This window comes from Caloenas nicobarica, chromosome 1 (assembly GCF_036013445.1).
Source record: "Caloenas nicobarica isolate bCalNic1 chromosome 1, bCalNic1.hap1, whole genome shotgun sequence".
Taxonomy (NCBI): domain Eukaryota; kingdom Metazoa; phylum Chordata; class Aves; order Columbiformes; family Columbidae; genus Caloenas; species Caloenas nicobarica.
The window spans coordinates 143,895,476-143,920,996 of NC_088245.1; the positions used below are offsets into that span (position 1 = coordinate 143,895,476).

Here is a 25,521-nt window from a genome sequence, read left to right on the forward strand (position 1 = left end):
ATCGATCTTAATAATGTAGTGTACTTTGGTATTCTTTGTGATATGTGGGCTTTAAGGATTATGAAGTTTCTTCTCATTAACACTTTGGAAACACTGCTTTGATAAAGAAATGCATTGGAGAAGGACTGAATCATCAGTACAAAGGTATGAAATATGACCGGCAGGGAGTGTAATGGATGGAAAAGTCCTGTTTTCCAAATACCTTTCCTATATTTTTAAAAGCAAAGAGGTGATTTTTTTTTGCATTGAAAATGCCAAAATTATTTCTAAGTATTTTCTAATACTTATCAAAGAATCCTATTGAGCCCCACCCCTCCTTCTCCTCAAAATATTTAGAATTAAAAACACATCGTATATTCAGCTTTTTTCACCTCCATTTTAGTGTGAATAACACCTGCTTATTACTTGTTGGACTTGTTATTACACTGTTCTAAGCAGAGGCAAAGCTCTGAGCAAAGACAAATACTGCAAAAATCAAACAAACTCCTATGAAGAAAGGCAGCAGCAAACAACACTCTAGGACAGGGGTGTCAAACTCACTTTCACCGGGGGCCACATCACCACTGTGTGAATGTAACTACTCCTACATTTATCCAGTCCTAAAATTACATTTGGCCCTTTGAAGGCAACCGCGAGGCTGATGTGGCCCCCGGTGAAAGTGAGTTTGACACCCCTGTCCTAGAGTGACAGAAGCTCCGGTTCCAGCAGCTTTGTGAGAAGCATCCCAAGGAGTGTTCTTGCATCTTTGATCATGTCAGGAAATCAGCTTCAGATTCATGTTTTTCTCTCTTTGGTGGACAAGGATAGTAGTGAATGCCTGGAAAGAAAAGTCTTATCAGGGCAAAGACTGCTTGAGGATGAACAGGCCGTCTGTGTGAAGGTGGCGGCGTCTATCAAGTACTGGTGGAATTTTATGGTCGATTTTTCACCCCAGCACTGCCAGCCCACGAGGGTCACAGCTGGCATTTCCAAACAACTGCCCTGCTACGGCACTCGGTCTGGATCACCATTTACTCTTGTTTCAGCCACACCTCCCTTGTTTTGGCTGTGGCTGGATGTGCCACCGCCGGCCAGGAGAAGGGGCACCGCTCTTCCTCTTGTCGGGTAGGACAAGGGGAAATGGCCTCAATTTTGCCAGGGAAGGTTCAGATTGGATGTTAGGAAAAAATTCAGCCCGGAAAGGGTTGTCAGGCATTGGAACAGGCTGCCCAGGGAAGTGGTGGAGTCACCATCCCTGGAGGTGTTTAAAAGGCATTTAGACGAGGTTCTTAGGGACATGGTTTAGTGCTAGAGTTGGGTTGTGGTTGGACTCGATGATCCTGAGGGCCTCTTCCAACCGAAATGATTCTGTGATTCTTCATCGGGTCACGCCCCAGCCAGATGACCGGCTTTTGTGTTCTGGGACAAAGAGTTCGAAACGTTTTGCCCCAAAGTCCGGCTGTTGGGTAAATTCCGGCTGCAAACCCGCCGCTGCCGGGCCGGGAGCGCAGAGCGAGGCGGCGGGCAGAGCGTGGGGTGCGGAGGACTGCTCGCGCCAGGGGGGCCAACGCGGCGCCACGCCCGCCCTAACGGCCACCAACGGCCGCGGCTCGCGCGGCCACGCGCGGCGCGCCCTTTGACGCGAGGAGGGGCTCCCCGGCGGCGCGTGCGCCCTGTGGCGCTGGCCGGCCCGGCCGCCGGAGTGCGCATGCGGGCGGCTCGCGCAGGCCCGGCAGTGGCAGCCGCAGCTCCGGCCCCTTCTCTCCGCTGCCACGTACGGGTGGTGGTGGTGGCGGCGGCGGCCGGGCCCGGCCTTCACCGGCGGGACCGCGGAGGAGCCAGAGTAAGAGAGCGGGGCTGCTCGCCTGCCCCTCCCCGCGCTGTTCCCGGGGGGAGCCGTTGCCGCGTGTGTGAAGGCGGCGGAGGGGTGGTTGCGGGCTGGGGGTGAGCCCCCCTCCTCCCCCGGATCCAGGGGCGACGCGGCCCCTGGCGGAGAGGTTGGGAGACCCCTTGCGTCCCCCGGCCGGGCCTGAGGGAGACTGAAAGTGGCCCCCGGCCTCTTTGGCCTGGGGAGTTGGGGGTGAGGGTTTGCAGGGGCCTCCCCTCCCTCGCTCCGCAAGGAGGGTGCTCCCCTGCTCACCAAGCCGCTTTCCCTTGGGAGCCAGGGGAACTGCAGACTCCTCGTTTCCCGGCAGGTAATGGCTGTGATTCCTGTTCTGCCTTGGGTCAGGCCTGCCCTTATGGGAGCTGGAGAAAAACGACAAGAGCCCTTTGCCTTTCTGCTCCCCCTCCTCACCCCGCAGCTATCTTGGGAAAGCTCTCATGGCTCTGAGTGGGGTTTGGGAGGCAGTGCTGTTTGGCCCTGTTTCGGTGTGCTTCACCCTGTTGTTCCTTGGCTTGGTTTTGACAGAGGAAAAGGTGAGGCAGGAATGGCTTTTCTTCCCTTGCTTAGGCAAGGCTGTTTTTCTCTGCTGCAGTGCAAAAGGGGTAGTGGAATCCAACATGGTTATGACATCATGGGATCCTGAAGTGACTGGCTTAGATTGGACAGTCGCTGTCCACATGCACCACCTAGATCAGTACATGATGTGAACAGAAAGAGAGCCAAGGGAGGAGGAAAAAATCTGTACCTCCAAAATGCATGTAGTACACCAGGAAGGATTGAAAGATATCAGTGTGATCCTTATGAAAAATAATTTCTCTTCAACAGGAAGACATTAATGTTTGGTGCTTTTTGGTTTTTGGTTGGTGTTTCTTTTTTTTTTTTAAAAAAAAAGTAGACACTGATTACTCACCAGTGTGCATTCTGGATGTCTTGTCTGAAAAACTGTCTCAAGGGAGTCATCTGTTGAGCTATGTCACAGTGAGGAAAGAAAAGCTTGAATGCTGTGTAATTCAATAATTAGAACATTTCACATAGTTTTCTGTAACCGTTGCAAGCAGTTGCAGTGTTCAGAATCTGTCTCTTAAATCCTGGACACCTTCAAGCAGACTGGAGAACAGTTGGACAAAAAAAAGGTGCATTTAAATGCTTTCCTGTTACCTTTTCAGAATCACTGATAGACGCAGAGGATTTCTGTGAGTAGTGTTGGTAAATAAGACATTATAGTTCTGTAGGTACATTACAGTAGCCAGTTTCCTTGCAAAAAGATACAAATGATGCATTCAATATGTTGAAAGGCCACAGGAGGTCAGGTGTGTCCACCAAAATGTGTATCATTAGGAATTACAGATGAAGTTTGATTCTTACTGTTGTCAGTTTCTAAGTAGTTTACATAGTAATGCCAAGGAAGCAAAACCAGTGCCCAGCTATAATGTTTGAACCACATGAGATTTGAGCTAAGTGAACTCTTTAAGTTAAACCACTCTTAGATGCATTATCTTTATCCCTTATTTGTCCATTGTAGTGAATGTTACCTGGAGCTGTAGTAAGATCAGGGTGGAAGGGGCACCATCTTTCATGCATTACTCATTTCAAAACGTGAGTAAGCAATAAGAAAAGTAGTCTGTTCTGTTTGCCTGCTTAGTATGTCTCAACAGTCTTATCCTCTCCCTGTCAGGAGCGAGTACAGCCCTTTTTAAAGGTGAACATCTCATACCCAGTATGAGGGTAGCAGCTGCCAGCCTGTGTGTACCAGGGAAGGGTTTTGTCCACTCCCTGGGGTTTGCTTGCTCTCAGCTTCTATCCTGTGTGTCTCATGCCTGCCTCTTCCAGTTTACTTCCAGTTGTGTTGAAAGAGGAAAGCTGGAAAGCACAGTTTCATGTAGATGAGAGGAACCTACTTTTTTTCTCTGGTTAGTGAATCATCTAAAAATCAGATCATGGTTGTTTGACTTTCACCGTGTGTGAGAGAGAGACAAGGAGAAGAGTGCTGAGTAGGGTATGCCTATTGGGTAGGAGGGAGGAGCACAGTTCTACATAGTGCTGGTCCGTATGCTAAATCGTTGTCTTATAGCTCTGGGCATTAAGCACTTGTGTAATAAACAGGTGGACTGCATGAACTTCAGGAAGCTCATCACATAGGTTTTCCAGCAGGAAAGACACAAGCTGAATTGAGGGCAGATAATATTTTTAATTTATGTATTTCTGACTGTATTTCCTTCTTCTTGCCCACTTTGGTGGCTCTCCTTGTGGGAAGAGTGGCTTTACTACTTCTTTCTTCCTGGTAGTCTGTCCTAATGCTGTGCAGTCTGTCCTTGAAGACACACTACTTAATGCCACAGAGGCTTCGGCCTTAAGCTAAGAAATGGACGTCTAGGTTTTTATACTGCTAAATCAATTGAAATTTATTTTCTTTAACTTAACCTGGGATTTTAAGATGGAAGCAATACAAATGAATGTTTTTCAGACTGTTGGGGAAGATCACTGTCCTGGAAAGAAGCACATGACTGTTAGGAATTCCTACATGTAGTTACAAATTTAGAAAAAATGAATTTCTATTATGAAATTAAAACTCTTTTTCAAGATCTGTTTTAGTTGAACTTCAAACTCTATAATACTTAAAAGTGTTACATTATGGATAAAACAGTGACTTTTTTTAGTTGGGTGTATTCATTAAGATGTCCTAAAGTGAAAGATTGATGTGATCTGTATAGTTCTAAGGAAGTGTGCCCATGTGACCGTAAATAAATATTTTTTTATTTTTTTTTTTTTCTTCTGATACAGCTTCCTGTTTTCTGACACTGATAGTGCATGGCGGCTTATCCTAACTGTGTCCTGAAGTGAGGTGGGAAATCTGTCCAGTAATCCAGCATCAGTAAGACAGACAAGGTAATGAAGAATGTATGTTTTTTGGAAAGGAGGTGAAAGGAAACCTGTGGTTGGATGCTATTTTATATTTTAATGCTTTAAATTAAAAAAAACCAATCAAGCAACCAACTTCTGCAAAATCCTCTGCTTTTACAACAAACTTAAAGTGTTAATTAGACTGAGTTGATGTGCTTGTTGCAAAACATGAATAATGTGTTAGTGAGCATTAACAATATTGTAAACTTCACTGTTTCATCATAGTATCTTGGCAGCAACCTGGCTGTGTTAATTGCAGGTCCCTTTTCTCTTCAGTTAGACTGTATCCACCTACCTCCTGTTACGTCTGATTAGGAGAATGAGTTTTGTTCAGTAGTTGCTTGTCTTTTTTTTTGGAATGTCGTTGGGCTAAACAAAGGCATTTGCATGAAATGTTTGCTTTATGTTAATTGCAATAAAAACCTCCAGAAATTGGATTGCAATCTAGATATAGCATCATACTATATCTTTTTAATGCAAAACATTGCCATTGAAATGGTAGGGTTAAATATATGTAGGTGCATCAAAGTTCAGTGTATTAAAGGCATTGGCTGAGTGTCTTGTTTCTCCAGTAGGAGGGAAGTCATTTTCAATGTAGTACTTTAAAAATAGACTGACCAAAGCAAAATTAGTTTTCTCATAAAGCACTGTGTTATAATATCCTTAAAGGTAATGGAGAAATATCTACATATCTCTACCAAGAATTCTTTTGGCACAAGAGAATGAAAAGCATGCTTGCTTGCATGTGGCTTTGGAAATGTCGGTTTTGATGTGTAGGGCTTCCTACTTTTAAAATTTCCAGTATTTGTACTTCAGATGTTAAGATAACTGCTTCTTTAATTGCTTCTCATTCCAGATCTATTGTTTTGGCCCTGTCCAAAACAGCGAAGAAAGAAGGCGACATTTGACTAGCTATCTAGATTTTTTTTTTCATTCCTCTGCTCAGTTACTTCTCTGTAGTTTCTGTTTTTCTTTTAATTTAAGGCCTTTGTGTTATTTAACAAGAGAGATGCCTCACACAAAGTGGTAATTTTTAAATTGTCTTATATAAAATGTTAAAGATGTAACTCTGAAGTATATGCTGTGTGCTGCTTGGACACAGGATGGCTTTGTTGCACTTTTAAGTTGGAGCAGTTGTCCACCTGTCTTAAAGCACTGAGAGTACTGACTGTTCTGACCATGTATATTGCATAACAAATTTGTGGCACTGAACTTAATGGGTAGCTGATGTGTGGTCTATCAAGCAGCTTTTAAAATTCTAAAATCTTGGTTAAAACATGTCAGTCAAAATTTCAAAAAAGGAAAAAAATTTGTATCTTACTTTCTGGAGAGGAACCCTCTTACTTTCTGGAGAGGAACCCTCTTACTTTCTGGAGAGGAACCCTCAATGTTTTGATCATTCATATAATAAAACCAGTGTTCAGGTCTTCATTTATTTGTTCATTTGTTTATGAAATCATGCATGATTCAGCTTGATCCCCTTAATAAAGCCACCTAGCCACCTATCATCTTTGACATAAGTTATTCTGTTCTGGCAGTCTTTTCTTGAATGGAAAAAAAAAAGCCCTTTGTGGGTTATCATAATTATGGAGGATGTAAAAATAATCTAATAAGGTGATAATGTAGCCAATATAATGTTGTAAGGCTAGAGACTATTTGCTACAATTACACTTTCCCTGAGGGAGAGATATACATGTATCTCAAAAGCAAATCTTGTGGAATATTAGTTCCTTCATAGCTTTTTTCCATGACAGTTTACAGCTGATATCTTAAAAAAAAAAAAAAAGGTTTGACATTTCTAAATGTCACACATATTTAAAAGCTCTCTGACTTAAAAAAAAAATCTTTAGTTTTAAATTCGGAGCACTGCGAATGGTGGTAACTGTTGATTTGAAGTGTCTGGTCTTACAGACTTCTCCTTTGACTGCGAGCTCAGTGAGTATATTGTGCACTTCATTGTTTGAGAAATCAGTGCATCATGGAATGTGTCTGAGAGAGGTTCTCTGCAGAGCTTCCTAACAGTAGTGCTTTCTAAAGATGGAAAGCTTCTGAACTATCATCAGATACAAATAACAGTTTAATTTTCTAAAATGTTTCTAATGTTTTGTTGTTAACAGGTCTGCAGACGATAAGGAATCCACCATGAATGGGCAGCTGGACTTAAGTGGGAAGCTGATCATCAAGGCTCAGCTTGGGGAAGATATTAGGAGAATTCCTATTCATAATGAAGATATCACCTATGATGAATTGGTGCTAATGATGCAAAGAGTTTTTAGAGGAAAACTTCTGAGCAATGATGAAGTCACAATAAAATATAAAGATGAAGGTAATGTTTAGTTTATACTGTTGTTTAATTACTACTGTTGCTCTGATATGATTTATCTAAGGACAGAAACTGTGAAATTTAGCTCTTCAAAATTGTCTAAATTCATTTGCAAATGCAAGTGATTTCTTGGAAATTCCTTTGAATCAGATGAAAGAAGCTGTATCTCTTGTGGTTATTCTGTCTTAACAGAGTATTTCCTCTAGTTTTCCTGAAATACCAGCTGTCTGAAAGTTCATTTTTTGCTGTTGCAGGAAGCAGATGCTATTGCAGATTTCTGTGCTATCCACTCATTTAGTCATTTTTGTGTGTTTTCAGTGATAGAGCAGGTTTGAAGGTGAGGAGTGAATAAACATGAGACTTAACGCAAGCTCTTACAAGACTTGATTCAAGTAGTAGCAATTATTGATTGTGTTTTCCTCCATCAGTAAAGATGAGAAGAAGCTTTTAACTTAACCTGAAATACTTATTAAAAGTAAGCTTTCCCCTGTGTGACAAGTTAAATCTGTAGGGCACTGGTTGTACGTAATTTGTTTCAAAGAAAATCTCAGTAATTAGTGCGAAAGAAACACAACCTTAAGAAAGAGCGGCTTCCTCAGCATAAATAAGGCTTTGTTTGAGATGCGTAGAAAGAGAGTGGTGGTTCTGAGAGTTTTTCCTCTTTGAATGTCAGTGTGGGGCATAGATAAGTTACTTAATTTGAGAGAGACGGGATGATATTCATAAAGTGAAACTCAGAACGGAGTGATAAAATCCAACGTCTTTTAGTCACATCGAAGACTAATAATTATGCTGGTGTACAGTAAAAGAGCTACATTACTTAAGCATTCAGGGTAATTTTTCTTAATACCGCTAGGAAACTTTAGCACTGTCTGTGGTACCTAGAATGTCAACTTCTGTTCCTACATCTAGGCAATAAAATTTCACTTTGAATTGCCCTGAGACATTTTTTCAGGTTCATGAAGCTTTTGAGATATCCTGTTCATCAAAATTGATATGCGATGAAGGGCTAGTATTTTGGCTCTTGATCTCTAGTGGGAGAGAGCTCAATGGATGTGTGATGGTTTTGCTTTTCCTCTTACCACATAATCAATTTCGTTTTTCTTTCTGGAACTGGAAAGGGGAAAGGAGATTGAATGCTTTTTAATCAGATAAAAGCTTCTAGTCCCCTTTTTTTTGCATTCTAATTGTTCTTTAGGTATAATTCTCTGGTTTTGTATGCCTCTGTTTGTCTTTTTTTGAAGGAGATAATGGTATATGATGGAGACTGTAATTATGGTTTCATTCTTTGGTTGTATTTCACAACCTAGAAGCCTCCTACTTTAATTTTATCTTTCTCTGTCTCACAATGTACTTCTCGACTGTGACACGGAATTTCTGTATATGTTATCCTAGAAGATGATCACTACTAACAAAATGTAAACAGTGTTAATATCAGAGGAAGCTGCAAATGATTAAGGAAAAAGTGAACAGAACCAGGCTTCAGTTTGTCTTATGAGGACTGTAGTATTCTTGACTTTGTTTCAACTAAGATAAAGTTCTTTAAATCTATTTCAGTCATTAGAAGTGTTGGAATATATACATTGTTCTAGCTGTTTCTGTTTTGTTATTTACTGCTCCAAACCTGGAGTGATACTTGTCTTCAACTTTTATGTTGAATCATATGCTAAAACCCTAAAGGAGCCAATAATTGAAAAGTTACTTTTTTTTTTTTTTAATATAGGCTTGAATTTAAAACTGGAGTGCCTAATGTGAGGTTGGCCTTTTTGTTCTTGTTCTTCATTACCTTGTAGTAGAAGTTGATGTTTTTCTGTCAGAGCCAATAATGACTTATTAACTCTGTCTATGTAGTCAAGATGATGTGCTAGTCAGTAGTGTCTCTACCGCTGGGTTTAAAAGGGGTAAATTTACCAAAGTGAAGGAAAACTATATATTTTTTTTTTTACCAAAATGGAATAGGGGAAAAAAGATAAAAGGGTAGATAAAGCTACTAGGTGAGGAAGCATAGCTGGCAGGGCCAAGGATAATGATGCGGATTTCTAATGTCTTAAACATTGCCAATTTCTTCTGACTTCTAATGTCAAAAATTGTAAGGCATCACGATGATGCAGAATCAATGCTAAAATACTTTCCAGTCCATTGGTAATTTAAGAGAGTCACTAGGCTGTATTAAAGATTAAAAAAAAAAGTAATTGGCATAGCAGGGAATATTTGGGGTACATGGGAGCCGAAAGCTATGCCCCTTGCAAAAACTAGGAAGGTAAGCTCTTGCAATAACAAAATTAGTAGAGAAAATTTATTTTGCTCTTCAATATTGTACATTCCTATCTATATAATGATAACAGGAATTAAGCTTCATTGACATTCCTTAAAATGAAAAGTTCTGTTGATTAATATACTTCAACTGTCAGACTTCTGTATGGCTTGACATATACATATACCTTATCAATCCTAGCATACACACTTCTGGGTAATAACTTCATGGCTGTTGGTGGGAATTGTAGAACTGACTTTATGCTTCTAAAAAGATTGTGTACTTTTCTGCCTTTTTTCTGCTAGCAACTTAAAAGCAAAACGTCAGTCGTTGTTCCTAACTGCCTTCAACATAAATGTTATAATACATGAGGGAAAATAAAATGGAATGATCTGGATTCTTTTGTTCGACATTAGTCCATGTAAACCACGTATATTAATATAAACTTTCATTTGGCTATGTGGGATAAACTGTTCAGAACATGCACTGTTGTTCAGGCAGTGAATCTGAGCATTGCCTGGTATGACAGAAAAGCATCATAAGATGGTCTGTCAGTGTTGCGCACTGGCAAGACCATTAATAATTTTTGTGTAAGCAGGAGAATATGGAATAGAAGGGCTTTGTGTTAGGCACCAGTGGATTTTGGTATCAGTGTTTAGGAAAGGATACTGGAAAAGCTGGAGGGGGTGTTTGAGGTGGAGGATGAAAACCACACTGCCGAAGAGAAAGGACTGTGTAACTTTATGAAAGTTACTTGTTTAGGGTCTGATTGTACAACCTTTCTATGGATGATAATGGCAAACAGGGACACTTTTACCGTCCCCATGGCACTGGTGAGGCCCCACTGGAAGCTCTGTGCTCAGTTTTGCCCGCTGCACTCCAGGCTAAAAATGCTTAGGGAGACTGGAGAGGGCCCATCCTGTGAGGACGGTGAGGGGCCTTGGACAGGTGGCCTACAGGGAGCATTTGAGGAAGCTGGGCTTGTTCAGTGTGCTGAGGAGGAGGCTGAGGGCAGAGCTCAACAGCAGCCTCCAGCTGACTGAGTGGGAGTTGCAAAGACCATTGAATCCAAACTGTTTTCCATAGCACCAGATGGCAGCAGTCATAAATTGCAGTTTGAGAGGCTGAGCATGAGTTTTGGCCAGGAGGGCAGTGTGTCACTGGAACAGGTTGTCTGGTGGGGTTTTGGAGCCTCCACTCTTGGAGACTTTCCAGTCTCTACTCAGCAAATCCATGACTGGTATTGCTCTTAACCATGTTCTTGAAGGTTGTGAAAGTGCAAGCAGGACATAGGATACAAAAAATATTTGGAGACAACAATATATCCTTCAGGAATACTTGAAAATTATTTTGTATGTCATCAGTTTGTTAGTATTTGTAAGATTCCTTGTTTGTTTTTTTAGAAAGCAGCTGCTTTGAAGCCTGATGGCTAGTGGTAGGTGGTATTAATGGTACTGTACTAAGAAAAGCTTTCTATTGCAGAGGTGTTACTTGTAGTCATGGTATGACAAAATTAGAATATGTAGTTCTTCAAATGTTGAGCTTTTTCCAGCTTGCCGTCATGTGTTTTTATGACTGTTCATACTGAAGCATTTATTTATTTGAAAATTTTAACCCTGACTTTTTTACAGTTGGATCTTTAGGTCACCAGTATGTAATAGCTCAGGATTTTTAGGCAGTGTGTCTGTCCACAAAACCTCCTTTTAACAGTGTTTTAGGGAGGAGCATTGGTAGCCTGGAGCTGGCTTTATTCCAAGCTGTGTGTCATTTGTCTAATGCTGTTGCTTCTGAAAGTGAAGCTTCACTAGGTAGTGTATCATCTCAGTTCCCTGTCTGTTCTGGAAGGAAGTGGTTCTGCTATCCCTTCTCTTTCCCTCTGCCAGTACACACATTTTCCTGATAATGCTTTCCCACTCCTTTCCACTGCCTTATTTGTGTTCATTTAATCCATTAATACATTAATAATCTGCTGAATATGGTAAACCAGCAGAAAATCCTACCTGCCGAAAATAAGCCTTGTTTTATGTGTGATCTTGTTGAGCAAACAAGATGTTAGTGTGGGTGTGTCTTGTCTTGACTCAGGTTAAAAATTGTGAGAGACCAGACTTAATGGGAACTTGGTATTTCTTTTGGGCGTTAATAGGATTAAAGGTGTTCAGCGCTTTATGCGTAGCCCTTTGTATCTTAATAATACGTGATTCCATATGGTTCTTATGTAGTTTCTGTATCTGATGGCAATGTGCAGATTCATTAGGGTGCATTGGGATTGAGAGTTCCTCTGAAATCTGCTGCAGAAAAACAGTTACGAGTTGAGACTTCGTGCATAATTCCTAGTTTGAGAGAAGAGTTTTTGTTCTGCCAACTTTGACATCTTCATGTCTTTATTCCTGTTTCTGGGTGAAGACTGATAGATATTTTTACTATTCACTTACACAGGAACTTTATTATTCCCTTGTTGAAAGTCAGTCTTGCACCTCAGTGTTCTGAGTATAACCTGAGAAAGAGTTCTAGTCACTTACAACTTGTCAGAGTGTGTTTTGTTTTTTAAAAATTAAATTAGGATTGGCTTGTGCTATCTATCTCTACTTTCCTGTCTGTTCATGTAGAGTATGGTTTTGGAGCCACTCGAAATGGGCATTTAACTTTAACTGGCAGCGTCATTCTTTCTGACTCTTGCTTTAAAATAATAAATGTTTTTATGCTGCATTATGTACAAGTCTCACTTGTTGCTTTGTTGTGATATGATTTTTAAAAAACCCTGGCTTTGAGGACTTCGTTTTTATTCATAAGTATTCCTAATTCTAGAAATTCTTCTTCCTGCCCATGTTATTGTAGATGCTTTAAAAATCAGCAGTGTATGTCTCTAATTGATTGTAGCTCAGGGAAACATGGATGTAAGCCTTACTTAGTAGTAACAGAAGAAACATCCTCTGTTTACTACTTCTACATCTTCAGTTTCTCATCCTCTGTATAATGAGGTATGGTACCCTTTTTGTGATAGTGTTAATTGGTAATTTTTTTTCTAGTAGCTTCAGAATCTTGAGAATGTTATTTTTTTTTAGTAATGAAGTAACACTTCTGCCCTAGCATGAAGTCTAGTAGTTAATAGGCTTTGCTTTTAATGTAGCTTTTTCATGTTCTTTTCAGATGGAGATCTTATAACAATTTTTGATAGCTCAGATCTTTCCTTTGCAATTCAGTGCAGTAGGATACTTAAGCTGACGTTGTTTGGTAAGTATAGAAGATTGTCTTTTTTTTAATAATGTTTATTAAAATTCAGGCAGTGGGTTTCACTGCAAGGTACTAAAAACTTCATTTGCCACCTCAAAAGAATGAAATCCTTAAATTAAAAATATTGGATTAATATATGATATGTATTTTCTCTCTTGATGCTTTATCTGACATCTGAATTTATGGAAAATGATTTATACAAACTTCTTTTTGTAAAATTGCTGAAGTATTTGGCTTATGTATATGGTCAGTTGTTTTTTCTGAATGCTATTTTCCATGTTATCTTCCACTCTTGTGGGGTTTTCTTCACAGGTGTGTGAGATTAAGATGATGATAAACTTGCAGTGTTACTAGTACACTGCAAAAAACCTGACATTAATTGCTTAAAGTTGAATAGATTCTAACATTTATCATTTGGCCTTTGTATAAAGTAGTTCTTTATTTTTAAGCTACTAGTGGTAAATTAGCACAAAGTTCCAAAGAATAGCAAGCAGCCTTTAAACTGACCCTTATTAATGAATCGCAGCAGTGTTGCTTGTGTGCTGCCTTAGTTCTGAAGGTACTTTCTAAAGCGACAGCTTTCCACAACCAGCTGTGATGTTTGTATTGTTCAGGTTATATTCATGGAAATGAGTAAACAATGCAGAAACTTTGTACAGATTTTACTTTGCAGTTCTGGTACTGTGGCTTATGTTGAACTGAAATTATATTAAAGGAATAGTAAACTCTAGAATGAGTTCAGCTTGTATGGACTGAACTGTGTTACTGTAAACTCCACAGAGGAGGATGATACTACTAGCAAGTGAAAGTTGGAATTTTTTTTTTTTGTACAATTTTAAACAATGTAAAAATGTTACTACATTCTTAAATTTATCTAATTGCTGTTTTGCAGTGAATGGACAACCAAGACCCCTAGAATCTAATCAAGTGAAATACCTGCGTCGAGAGCTGATTGAACTTCGCAATAAAGTCAATCGTTTACTGGACTGTTTAGAGCCACCAGCTGAACCAGGACTTTCCACTAATCTGCCTGAAAGTGGTAGGTAGCCTGGCAAAAAAAATTGTCTGGTTTGATTTGCAGAGCTGTGTGGAGTTTAACAAAGTGAAAAACAGAGGCTTGAATACTGGTTGTGATCATTAATAATTGTTGCTTGATGGTTCGGAACTTTATTTTTAATGCTTCAATTATTTTGGAGGCAGAATTTTTACTCCACTTATCTGGAGTAAAGCACTAAGTTAATCTAGGAATAAAACTTAAAAGCCTTTTTGTTGGAATATATGAAACCGCTGTAACTAACACTTGTGAGTCACAAGAACATTTTGAGAGGCCTTTGAGCTGAATTAATAGTTGTTGCTGAAGAGTTTTTGTTCCCAGCTGAGCACTCTCACTGCTTACTTTGGGCTAGCTCTGGTGCTTATCTTGTCATGTTGCTTAGCGAGTTTGCTTCATTAAAACAGTAAAAAGCGAATACAGCAAAAATTATATCCACTTTTTTTGCCAGGTTAGGAAATTGAATCCACACATTTTGAGCTCAGACCAGCATCAGAGCTGTCTCAGGGTAAGCAGCACAAGGGTGCAGATAAGGGTGGGAAAGGATTATCAGGGGAGGGCAAAATGGGGAAGGAAGTGGAAGTCTTGTTCTCCCAGTTTCAAGGCATTAATCTCCCAGTTTAGGGCTGTTGTACTGTAAAAACTATACCTCTGTGTGTTTAACTGCAGATTTTTGGGTAAGCTGGACACAGAAAATAATGTCACAAAGTCATGGAGTATAGTGTTCTGAGTAAAGAGGTAAACCAAGAACTCTAGCCTTTTAGGAAACGCTGCTTTGAAGTTTTATTGCTTCTGTTTAAGAAATCCCAGCCCCTGTTCCTACAATATAAGCAATTACTAATTTCAGTGGAATACCCTGGATTCTGGTTGTAAACCGTTTGGAAGGAGGTTACAGTGATGATCTCAGAGGGTAAACAAAACTAACCAGTCTAAACTCTACCTGCACTTGTTGTTTCTAAGAGTAAGTGTAGCACTCTCTTAGGTAAGGGATTTCTTAGTGATTCATGTTACTTGTATAACTGCAAAGAGATGAACTTCACCTGTCAGTGTATGAAGAATTTGGGGAGAAGGGGATAGAACAAAACTAAAACCACAGTGGATAAAATGTCATAAAATACTGGAACCTATCCTGTAAGTCATCTTGATTTTTTTTTTTTTTTTTTTTTTTTAATTCTCTATGGGCAAGTCATACCAGAACACTTTGCTGAAGCAGGAGCCTTGTACCTTTAAATTTAAAACAAAGCGATAACATGATACTGATACTCCACAGTGTCAGTGGTGTCAGTGTATCATTAAGTAACTGTGCAATGAAACCTAGGTTTTGTGATTCTTCACAGTTTGAGATACATCAGTGGTTCATCACTGTTATCCTAACATAAGCATTTCAACAGTTAAAACATTCATTCCCCCCCGCCCCAGCTATGCAGTTTTAAAGTTGCTGTAGTGTAATATATATGTGTGAAGGTGTTTCAGTTCTCAAGAATTCATAATTGGACATTTTGTTTTACAGATGCTGTAGATGGTAGGGAAGAAAAGCCTGCTGCTGCTGACTCTAATGTTAAGCCATCTACTCAAGTTATAGCAGCAAGCATGTCTGCATTTGATCCGCTAAAGAACCAGGATGAAATCAGCAAGAATGTCATGTCAGCGTTTGGCTTGACAGATGATCAGGTGTCAGGTAAGAATACGACTTATGAAAAGGAAAGCAAAACTGATTTATAGTTGATGGCTCAAATCTTGTTTTTTAACAAAACATTTGTATTTTGGATGTATTAAACTGTGTTCTGTATTCACTATTTCTTTTCAGAATTCTAAAACTTGATAGATCAAGGTGGTGTAACTTTGTTAACTTTTGTAAACAAAATGTTGAAATGTTGCTGTTGGTTTTAGCATTGTGTTTCAGTTTGGAGTAGAAAATTGCTTAATTTTTTCATTTGAATTATTTAAAACTGTTGTATAGAGCAACTTAAATTGATACCTGCCAGTGACAGAAAAACAGTATCCACTGCTCGGTCTTAGGCTTTGTTCTTGCAGTTCATGTTCTTGGCTTGTGCTTCTGCTGCTTGGGTCAGTCAGAATGTTTTGTATGACCCCACCTTTTCTCTGTTTCATTTAAAAAGTAAATGATGTCAACTTTTTTACTGTTAAAAGCAAGGAATAACATACTTGTCTGAATTATATTTATTCTTGAAGAGCTGCATGACTGTTGGCCCTACCTAGAAGTAGAATGCTAAACATACATTATAAAAACTGATTATACTAAACTGAATGCAGTCAACTTAAGACAGGATAACTGAAGTTAGAAAAGCAACGTAGAATGTAATAAGGAGCGTGATGCAGAATATGGAGAAGTGATTTTGCACAAAATCTGCATGGGTCTGGCAAGGTTGAATGTAGCACTGAAACCTGAAAATAAAACTGCTGTTAGCTAACAGGATTTGCTGTACACGCTCAACTTTAGAGCAAGTAAATTTTACACGATGTGTGATGTAGTGATACAGATGAGCAAACTAACAGCAATGGAGCTAGTTTCTACAGTACAGCTGCCTTAGCAAAAGTGTGGAGTGATGGGGTAGATCTGCGCTGTGTGATAGCGACTGTGCAGCATCCAAAGCTGTCCCTGCAGACAGAGTGGTGGTTTTCAGGTAGGGGTACTGCTCTGTGGATCAGGCCTACTGAGTGATGCGCCTGTTCCTCCATGGCACACTTTTGGTATTGCCATGGAATCGTTATTTCACAAACCAGATAAAAGTTTGGTGGTACTTGAAAACTTACAATTAGCTACCTCTGAGCAATGAAGTGATAGAACAATATGAAGTACAACCAGTGGAAAATTGGAGCTAATTTTTCAAGGCATGGTTTTATCTTTTGGTACAAAGCCTCAGTGTCAATTAGTGCTTTGATCATAGCATCAGTGATACTTCAATGTTTTTGCATCTTCATAATTCTTCTGATGGAGTGAACTGACTTTACCATGCTTTGAATGTACAAAGAACTTCACAGAGGACCATTTAAGCAGAATGTAAGAAATCCCCTTTCTGAAGCTATAATCCTGCTGTTATGGAAGTAGGCAGATTTGATTAATTTTCTCCTTAATAAGAGTAACATGAAAACACAATTTAAGGGCTTGTTGGATGCATATTTGTATTGTCTAAATGTAAGTTTCTTAAAATTGAAAGTGAATTTGCAGCAATTCTAATACTTATACTTGACTTTAAGCATGTATTTGAAAGTAGTGTCTCATAGGTAGCATTCACATAACTAAGAGCTGGAAAGATCCAGGTTTAAGCTCCTTTGTTTCTAACAAAATATTTTGCATTTAATTGTAATATACTATACCTATTCACATGCATATTTTAGAACTTCTCACTAACGTGGATAAAACCCGAATTCTCTGTTTCCATGCTTTCTTTGGATGCTAGCTGGAGTATTTTCAGAATTATCAAAGCAATTGCTTTTAGACTGAAGCCTGTAATATCCTGTCTGGGAGTGTGAATTTTAACACATTCCTTGGAGGTTTTCTGTTCACATGCTGTATGACTGGTGAAACACTTTGTGAGGGCACGTGTGGACCACAGTAAACACTGGTTCATTTGAACAGTTTCATGCAGCCTTTCACCTTTGTTCCAGATAAGAAAGAATAGGTATGTAGATGTGTATTCCGTCACAACATAGCAAGTCTTCAGTGTACATGTGCAAGGTTAATTCTTGAAGCTGCGGAAAAAACGTCATGCATGGTTATGTCCCACAAATAAGTGGGTTCCTCAGAGGGTTGAAATTTGAGTGACCGAGAGGAAAGTGGAAAATCCCCCCCAAATATTTTCGAAGGAGAATTTAGATGCACAAATGTATTTAGTTTTAGCTTGGGTGTGATCCTCTCAGATGTAAACCAATGGAAAACTGGAAAAAATGTTAAAAGCTTTGCAAGGGGGAATGGTCTTGTATTAGATTTTTTAAAATTCAAACTCTGTTCATTTCACAGCCTGTATTTTGTTCTTGCTTCTCTAGGACCACCCAGTGCCCCTGCAGAAGAGCGATCGGGAACACCAGACAGCATTGCTTCCTCCTCTTCTGCAGCCCACCCACCTGGTGTTCAGGCACAGCAGCCGCCGTACCCCGGAACACAGCCACAGCCTGGTCAGGTGGAAGGTAAGCTGCATGTTTTTCTGCTATTTAAGACATGAATGATGGTGTCTGAATCTGAGTGGTCAGTAGCTAAGACTTCCAATTAGCGGACCCAAAGTTGATACCAAACTAAAAATTACATTTGTGCCACTAGGCAGAAAATATTTTTCCCCACATGCTGTTCAATATAGAAACAGCAGGTGGAGTAGTAGCTTTATTTAAAAGGATTAGGTAATGTAACATGAGAAGGCTTTTCATGGTCTGTTTTCTACTTGCCTACACGCTCATTTTACTGTAAGGCAGATTTATATATGCTGCACTTCAAAGCTGGCTGAAAACCTTGATTCCTATCATGGCCTGTGTGTTGTGACAAGCAATATTAGTTGCTTTCACTCAGCTAACAGTTTGCTGGCTTGTCTACTATGAATTAAAAATGTTGTTTACTCATTATTTCTATCTAACAAAGCAGAGCCATTACTACATTGTGTCTTTACTATGTATGGCTCTGTATGAGTCAGGTTAAACCTTATACATATCTTGTATGCATTGTATTCTAGTTTTCCTCTGTAACCCTTGAGAGCTTCCCTTGGCTCTCCTTTAAAGCTCAAGGTCTTGACTCTGGTGTTCAGATTCCTTTGTAGTATGCCCTTTTACATGTTATTTGACTTCTAAAAATAAACCCATTCAGAGGTTCGCTATGTTTGGGCATCATTTTTCTGTTGGCATTTTCTAAGCGCACTGAGCCTTCGGACCTGCATAGTTCTGGATTAAATTGTCTATGGAATGACTTGCTTTGGTATTTCTACCTCTGTACAAAGCACAATATAAGTTGATTCTTTGTTAGTGCAGGAACTAGTTACAACCCTCAGCTGCTTTCTGTGCTGACCTAATGCTGAGATAAGTGTAGAGGAGGCATTACTGAGGGTGATGACAGTATCCACAGTCAGTTGGAATATCTTCCCTTGAAGGGCACCAGTAACATTTTTATGGAGTATTTGAACAACTTGTAGTTCGGCATAATGTTTAAGCAGGCACAAATGCTGTTGGTTGCAGTGGAGCACATAAAGCACTTGCTTTGCTGCTTTCAGCTTTCTTTTTGCTTACTTCCCTAAGAATTAGTCAAGTGATATAAATGAGACATCTTAAAGCTACAAAGATGTCTCTTGCTATAACAACTGGTGTTTGATGTGCATGGAAGTTACTTCTGGAAAAAAGTGCTTCAGGCTCTTCTGTCAGCAGCCAGAAAACTTAATATTCAGAAAATATACTCTCAGCTACTGAACTTGTATTTTATGAATTTAGCATTTTTACTGTTACTTTAATACAATAAAATACGAGTTTTTAAGTGTTGATGTTATACTACAACTGAAACAAAGTGAAATACTTAAAAGTACTAGCAGCAGTAGGTTGGAATCCTGAACAACTGCTGACACTAGGGAAGGGAAAAAGTACTTGTTTCAGCAAAACTCAACTTACTTAGGAAAGAACTTGTCTAGGCTTGTGTATAAGAGTAGATGTTATGATTTTTCTTAACTTGGGTCAAGGAAAGTATAGTGTGTGTGGTGGGGTTTTTTCGTGTGGGGTGTGTTTTGGGTGTTTTTTTGGTTTTGTTTGGTTTTTTGGTGTGGTTTTTGTTGTTTGTTTTGTTTTATAAAACAAAACAAAACAATGAGCTGTGCTATACCTTTGCCCAGGTCCTTTTTTTTTTTTTGCATGTAGAAGTACAGCAGCACTAATTATGAAGGTTTAGGTCTGTAGTTTATGCAGTTGTAATTATTGCCACTGAAATATTTTAAGTATTGCTTACATTTTCTTCACTGTGTGGGTAAAATAGGATAGTTCAGTTCTTGGGAAGAGGTCAGAAGGCATTATTGCACTTGGTTCATCAGAAACACTAGTGGGAGTGCTTATGCTGTCCATTGCATGCATTATGGTAAATAGCAGTCTCTTACCAAAGCTGGGTAATATATGTGATTATCGGCTGCTGACTTTTTTCATAAACTAAGTTGCTTTTATCCAAAGTACTCAAAGACTTTCCTCTGGTACATGGAGTAGCTTCTGTACTTCACTATTTGATAGCACCTCAATCTGATGGTAATTTGGAGACCTGCATTGTCCTGTCCTGTTCTCTCTCCCTGTACTTGTGCAGCCGAATTGAGAACCCATACAGGTCCATGGCCCAGCCAGAACTTTGGATCCATTTCGATGGCTGAGTTTTCAACAGGATTGGCTCACAAATGACACTGCTAGTGGAGGACATATTCTTGTTGGAAACTAGTTTAAAAATATTAGTTCACTTTGTAAAAAACAAAACACCCCAAGCTGTACTTCCCTCCACCTTCCCGTATTTTGAGGATATAAGTAAAATGGTGACGCTAGTCACGTGTCATTCATTCTGGTATATCAGAGTTTATTTTTTAATGGCATTCTTTGCCAATAAATGATGTTGTGATAATTATAATTGGTTATTAGTTGTTGTTGTTCATGAATACCAAGTCACTTCCTCTCTTGTGCAGATACCACTGAATGGCTTGCCTCCATTGATAAAGTTTTAAGCATTCACTTGTTTGAATTACATCCATGCAACAGAGATGTTTCAGTGTAGTGCTATCTCTTGTGACATGCCTGTGCTGTAGTACCACTAAATCCATTTGCTGAACACTCAGCGGAACCAGTTATTTACAGATGTGGACACTTTTTTAGACTTTGCTAAAATAAATGTAAAAGTTAATTCATGTAAGCACTTTGTGGTCTTCTAGGGAAATAATGTTGTATGACTATATACCTGCTTGGTCTTTTTTCCAAATCAAGCTAATATTGCTGTTTTGGTGCACAGAAGCAATGGTAGATGCTGGCAGATAGATCCTTGACTGCAATAAGCACTAAGTACAAGACCAGACACTGATGCTATAGCTCATCTGTTTTCAAAGTAAAATCCAGTGAGAGGGAAGACTGTGTGTTTAAGGACCCACAGGATCCCTGACTGCGTTCAAGGCTGTGAATTAAGAATTTTTTTTCTTGGACAGCACCGGGACACCTCTCTGCTCCCCCATAATGCTTTAAGCCCAGTGCAGACAGCAAGCCTTCTCAGAAAGCTTTAGCTTTCTTGGAAAAACTCCGTTTCTTTTGTAGCCCTTTACCTGGTGCCTCCAGCAGGTGCCAGTGTGGTCTCTCTGTTAGTCTGTAGGTTATTACCCTGAGACAGGCAGCCTCCTGGTTGTTCTCCCAGAACTTCTCTGGAACAACTGAGTTTAACAAAAACCATGCATTCTGAGTTTCTAATTTTTGTCAAGCTAACAGGCTTAAATTCTCAGGCATTGTGTTTAGCACTCTTTTCATACCACAATAATTGCATACCAAGTAAAATTTTGAAGGGACTGTAGCAATATAAAACATTTTGAACACCTTAGTGTGAATGTAAAATACTGTTGCTTTCAGCTGCAAGAGAAAAGCAGAAATGAGGAGTTTTGTTAAAGCAGCATGCACAGGGGGCTGGGAGGACTTGGAGCAGGGCAGAGTTGCTTTTGTCTTGTACAACACAGAAGATACAGCTTACAGTATATTTATATAGTCTGCTGATCTTTGCAGAATGAATAATAGTACAGTAACACTTTATAATAGTAAAGTTCCTGTGTCTACTTCAGTGCAGCTAAGCTTTAGTTCTGGCAGATGATTGTCTTGGTTCTTTGACTGCGCCTTTTATTAAATTGAAGGACAGAAGCATAAAGCCTAAACATGGCCCATAGGTTAAATATTCTGCCTCTTCTTGCCAATACATTTGAAACAGTGAATTCAGGAAAAATTAGCATTGAATTGGAAAATCCAAGCTTAAGAATATATGGTTTTGTTTTTGCTTTAGGGTGTGTACCCCTGGGTCTCTTAAGAAAACTTGGCTTACTGCAAGTAAGATACTAAGAGACGGATGACTTATCTGGAAAATGTGCTCAGAATAAATAATGTACCATTCTGCTTACAGTACTTCGATGCAGAAGTGGTCTTAAAAACCTAATATAAACAGACAATCTGAAGACCTGTTTAAGTTTTGAAGTACTTTTAATATACAGTATAAATTCTGGAGCAGTTATCAAGACATTTAAAGATTCCTGCTCTGTTACTCACCAAGGTAGCAATAATTCAGGTGCATGGCTTCTGGCATCCTCCGAAAATGCGAAATAGTAAGCCTCACATACCGAATTACAACTATTTATTCTGTTGGAGTTAAACATCATTTAGTCTTCAGAACAACGTGGTTCAGAAACCAAAGTCTGTAGATTGATTTCAGTTGGTAATTAGGTAGAACATACTCAAACTTCACTGTGTTCACATTTGAAAGAAAAAAAGTTTTTACGTGTTTTGAGAGGGTTCGTTTCTGTGGTTTTTAAACTTGTTAGGATGTTGTTCACCTTGTGTTTATGGTATAGCTAGGGTACTGGGCTTCAACTGAGTAAGTTTTTAATCCATAGGTCAGATGTATCAACAGTACCAGCAGCCTGGTTACCCTGCCCAGCAGCCGCAGGCTCAGCCTCAGCAGCAGTACGGGATGCAGTACCCAGGTAAGCAGTGCTCTCAGATGGCGGGTGAGCTGTGAAACCTTCTCCTTCAGTGCCCGGCCCTGGGAGCTTCAGTTCCTGGAGCCGCGGCATGACTCAAAAATTACCAGTAAGAGAACACCATAACTGTCTATGTTTTTAATACATGATTAGAGTTCTGGTGTCTCATTCCCAGTTGATTGTGACCAAAAGCAAACTTCATTATTAATCAGCAGAATGCATTGTTAGAAAGGAAGGCAAAATGAATCAGCTGAAGTGTGAGCAGTCTTAGGATCCTAGCAAGTGACTAAAACATCCCAATTTAGCTTCCTGAATATCGGAGGTGTATAAAGATGGCCCCTATTTCTTGCATCTAGAATGATCTCCATGTACTAAATCCAGTGGTGTGAACACTGATTGTAGTCATCATTTAGTATATCCTTAGTTATTATAAATACTGTAATTTCAGAGAAACTCTCAAATGATAGGGATTTTTTAGTTGATTTTGCTCATACCTCAAGTAAAGGTGCCAGTAGTAGACTTCTAGCAGAATAATATTTTAGTGCAGTCAAATATGAAAAGCTGGCTTTTGTGTATACCCAAAATAAACTTCAGAACTTTCAGCTATTTATTTTAGAAGCAGCTGGCATCTAATCATGCAGAGTATATGCTAGGAATCATAATCTCGCGAAAGTGCAGGGATGGAGCTATAACAGCAGATTCCATAACAAATTGCAAGTTGCTTAATACTTTTAGAAAATGATACAAAGCATTTATCATTCCTTATTTTAAACAGTCTTCCTTAAACTAAACAAAAGACTCCCATACCATTAAGTGACTCAGAGCCTGTATGGCATTTTTTTGGTGTGCAATATATACACTGGGAGTGCGTCAGTTTTGATGTAGATGAGAATGCTTGCAGAGCTTATGAAGAAATTCCATGTTTATCTTGGATAAGAACCCTAGAAAACTTGGAACTGAAGGCTTGTGCCTCAGCCTTTGTTCCTGCACACTGTGCAAGAGCTGATTGATTTGGGTCTCTAAATATTATCTTGTTCTCTGTAGATTTCTGACCCCCACATTTGTAATTAGAAGACAGTGACAGACTTCCTGAAGTCTGTCTTTCACAAGAACAAGCCTGTTGGAAGTAGATGGGTCTATCTGACTTTCTTTAGGCTTAAAGAGGGGCGGGGGGGCGGGAAAGGAGTTCCCATCTGTTTTCTAGTCATATCTTACCATCATCTAATCCATTCTTTTACTGGAGAAGTTCCTGTGAAAGCTTGGGCTCCTCTGTTTCTCATAACTTATTTCATGATTAACCTAATCTTTCAGAAACAGTCTTTTTTTGAGGACCTAGTGGCAACAGCCTTTGAAGAGATTAACTCTGAGTTTTTTTTAATGTCTGTTTTGCTGTTGTTATGATGAGTTATGATCTCCTTTCAAACCCGTGTCCCCCAAGAGCAGGATCCACGCCCATTCTAGTAGACGTCCTAGGCAACAGTGTGATTACTTACTCATGGTAGTAAAAAATTGATGCTTCAAAAGTTTGTCTCATGAGTAAATTTTGACCCCAGTTTCAAGGTGAGTTTCAGAATTTACTCCAGTGCATTCTTCAATCCTTGCTCTTTCCATTTAGGGCTGTGCACTTTTAATAATTTGTGTGTCTGGTGTTTAATGCTGACAGGATTCCAGTCACTGGAGAGGTTTCATTGCAAGTAGCTGCAGGTGTGTTTCATGATGGATAAAAGTAGCTATTTCTTCTTAAAAGGACCTTTTGTTGTTTCAAAGTCTTCAATAAGATAAATTCGTTTTTGAAGCTGGTTTCATACAGAAAAATCAAGTTTGGGACATGTTTAAATGGAAGTTTTGCACTAAAGTATTGTTCTGCACAACTTTTTCACATTTAACCCTAAAGAACTGAAAACACCTGTGACTTAAACCAAAGGTATGACTTATATTAAACCCTAACTATATTTTCGTGAGAGTTTAGTTTTGAGTTTTTATTTGGGAAAAAGGTTGCATTTTGCCTCACTCGCCAATGAAGACTCTTTATTTTTCATGTGACATGATGGTAAAAAGCTATTTGTGGTTTTTTATTTCTTGTCGGTCGTGGGAAAATTATTTTATGCTAACAGTTTTCACTGTTGCTGCGCTGCCATGGTAGTGCATCAAAAACCAGGCAGCGTGTTTCTGTGAAAGGCTGGAAAACTTGCAGTTCGTCCTTGGTTTGCCTTTATCTGTGCTTACCGCATTGTTTTGTGTTTGTCAATGTAAGCAAAAAAAACCAAGGTCTTTCTGCGAGCGCCCTTGGTTCTGCGCTCTCTCACCCCACGTCTCTCTTTGCCTTTCCAGCAGGCTACAGCCAGCAGCAAACCCCCTCGCAGCCAGCCCAGCAGTTTCCGGCCTACAGCCAGCCCGCCGCCCCGGCCGCTGCCTTCCCGGGGCAGCCGCAGCAGCTGCCGGCGCAGCAGCCCCCACAGTACCCGGGGGGCAGCTACCCCGCGCAGCCCTACACCACCCAGGCCTCCCAGCCCGCGCCCTACAGTGGCCCCCCTGCCTCCCAGGCGGCCCCCGGCACCTACCAGCCGCGGCCAGGCTTCACCCCACCGCCCGGCAGCACCATGACCCCCCCGCCCAGTGGGCCCAACCCCTACGCCCGCAGCCGGCCTCCCTACAGCTCCCAGGGCTACACCCAGCCGGGACCTGGCTACCGGTAAGGAGGTGCCGCCCGGACGTGCGTGACCAGCACCTGCGATTCCACCCCAACAGACTCCAGGATGTGTAATGGAGATTCCACAACTGTAATGAGGCAAAACTATAGCTGTTAATTAAATTCTGCTGGGGGGAGAAGGGGAAAGATCGAATGAATCTTTCCTGCTTTAGATTGTATCTGCTTCCTAGTTTAATTTGGGGCTGGGTTGTTTTGGGGGAATCACTACCTAAATGTCCGTAAAGTGATTGACATTCTAGCTTGCCTTGTTTGAAGGATATGAAGATTCTAGTTGGAAGTTTAGCCCACTTATCAGGCTTGTTTCTACTAATACCGTGATGTACTAAATTAGATTCCTTCTGGAGGTAAAACTAGATATGATGTATTATAAATTGTAATGCTCACATGGAAAACTAATAAAACCCCTGAATCTATTATTTGCATGATCTTGATTTTTTAGAACATAGGTACTGCTGAACAAGGAAACTCTGTTAAGACAAGTGCACGTGCTGGGTGTACAGATACCGAGGTAA

General features: G+C 39.9%; 1 protein-coding gene across 1 annotated transcript; it reads left to right on the plus strand.

Moving 5' to 3' along the window:
* The first annotated feature begins 1,696 nt into the window (after window positions 1-1,696).
* On the plus strand, window positions 1,697-25,423 carry TFG (trafficking from ER to golgi regulator). Its single transcript, XM_065639764.1, has 9 exons — window positions 1,697-1,822; window positions 4,646-4,750; window positions 6,883-7,091; window positions 12,490-12,573; window positions 13,466-13,612; window positions 15,135-15,302; window positions 17,633-17,773; window positions 22,213-22,302; window positions 24,631-25,423. Exons 3-9 carry the CDS (start codon window positions 6,908-6,910, stop codon window positions 24,993-24,995), a joined length of 1,179 nt encoding a protein of 392 aa, XP_065495836.1. The 5' UTR covers window positions 1,697-1,822; window positions 4,646-4,750; window positions 6,883-6,907; the 3' UTR covers window positions 24,996-25,423.
* The last annotated feature ends 98 nt before the right edge of the window (window positions 25,424-25,521 follow it).

Coding starts and splice junctions, on each gene's coding strand:
- TFG (XM_065639764.1), top strand. CDS start 6,908: ATGAATGGGCAGCTGGACTTAAGTGGGAAGCTGATCATCAAGGCTCAG. Junction 7,092..12,489: donor AATAAAATATAAAGATGAAG/GTAATGTTTAGT, acceptor TGTTCTTTTCAG/ATGGAGATCTTATAACAATT. Junction 12,574..13,465: donor ACTTAAGCTGACGTTGTTTG/GTAAGTATAGAA, acceptor GCTGTTTTGCAG/TGAATGGACAACCAAGACCC.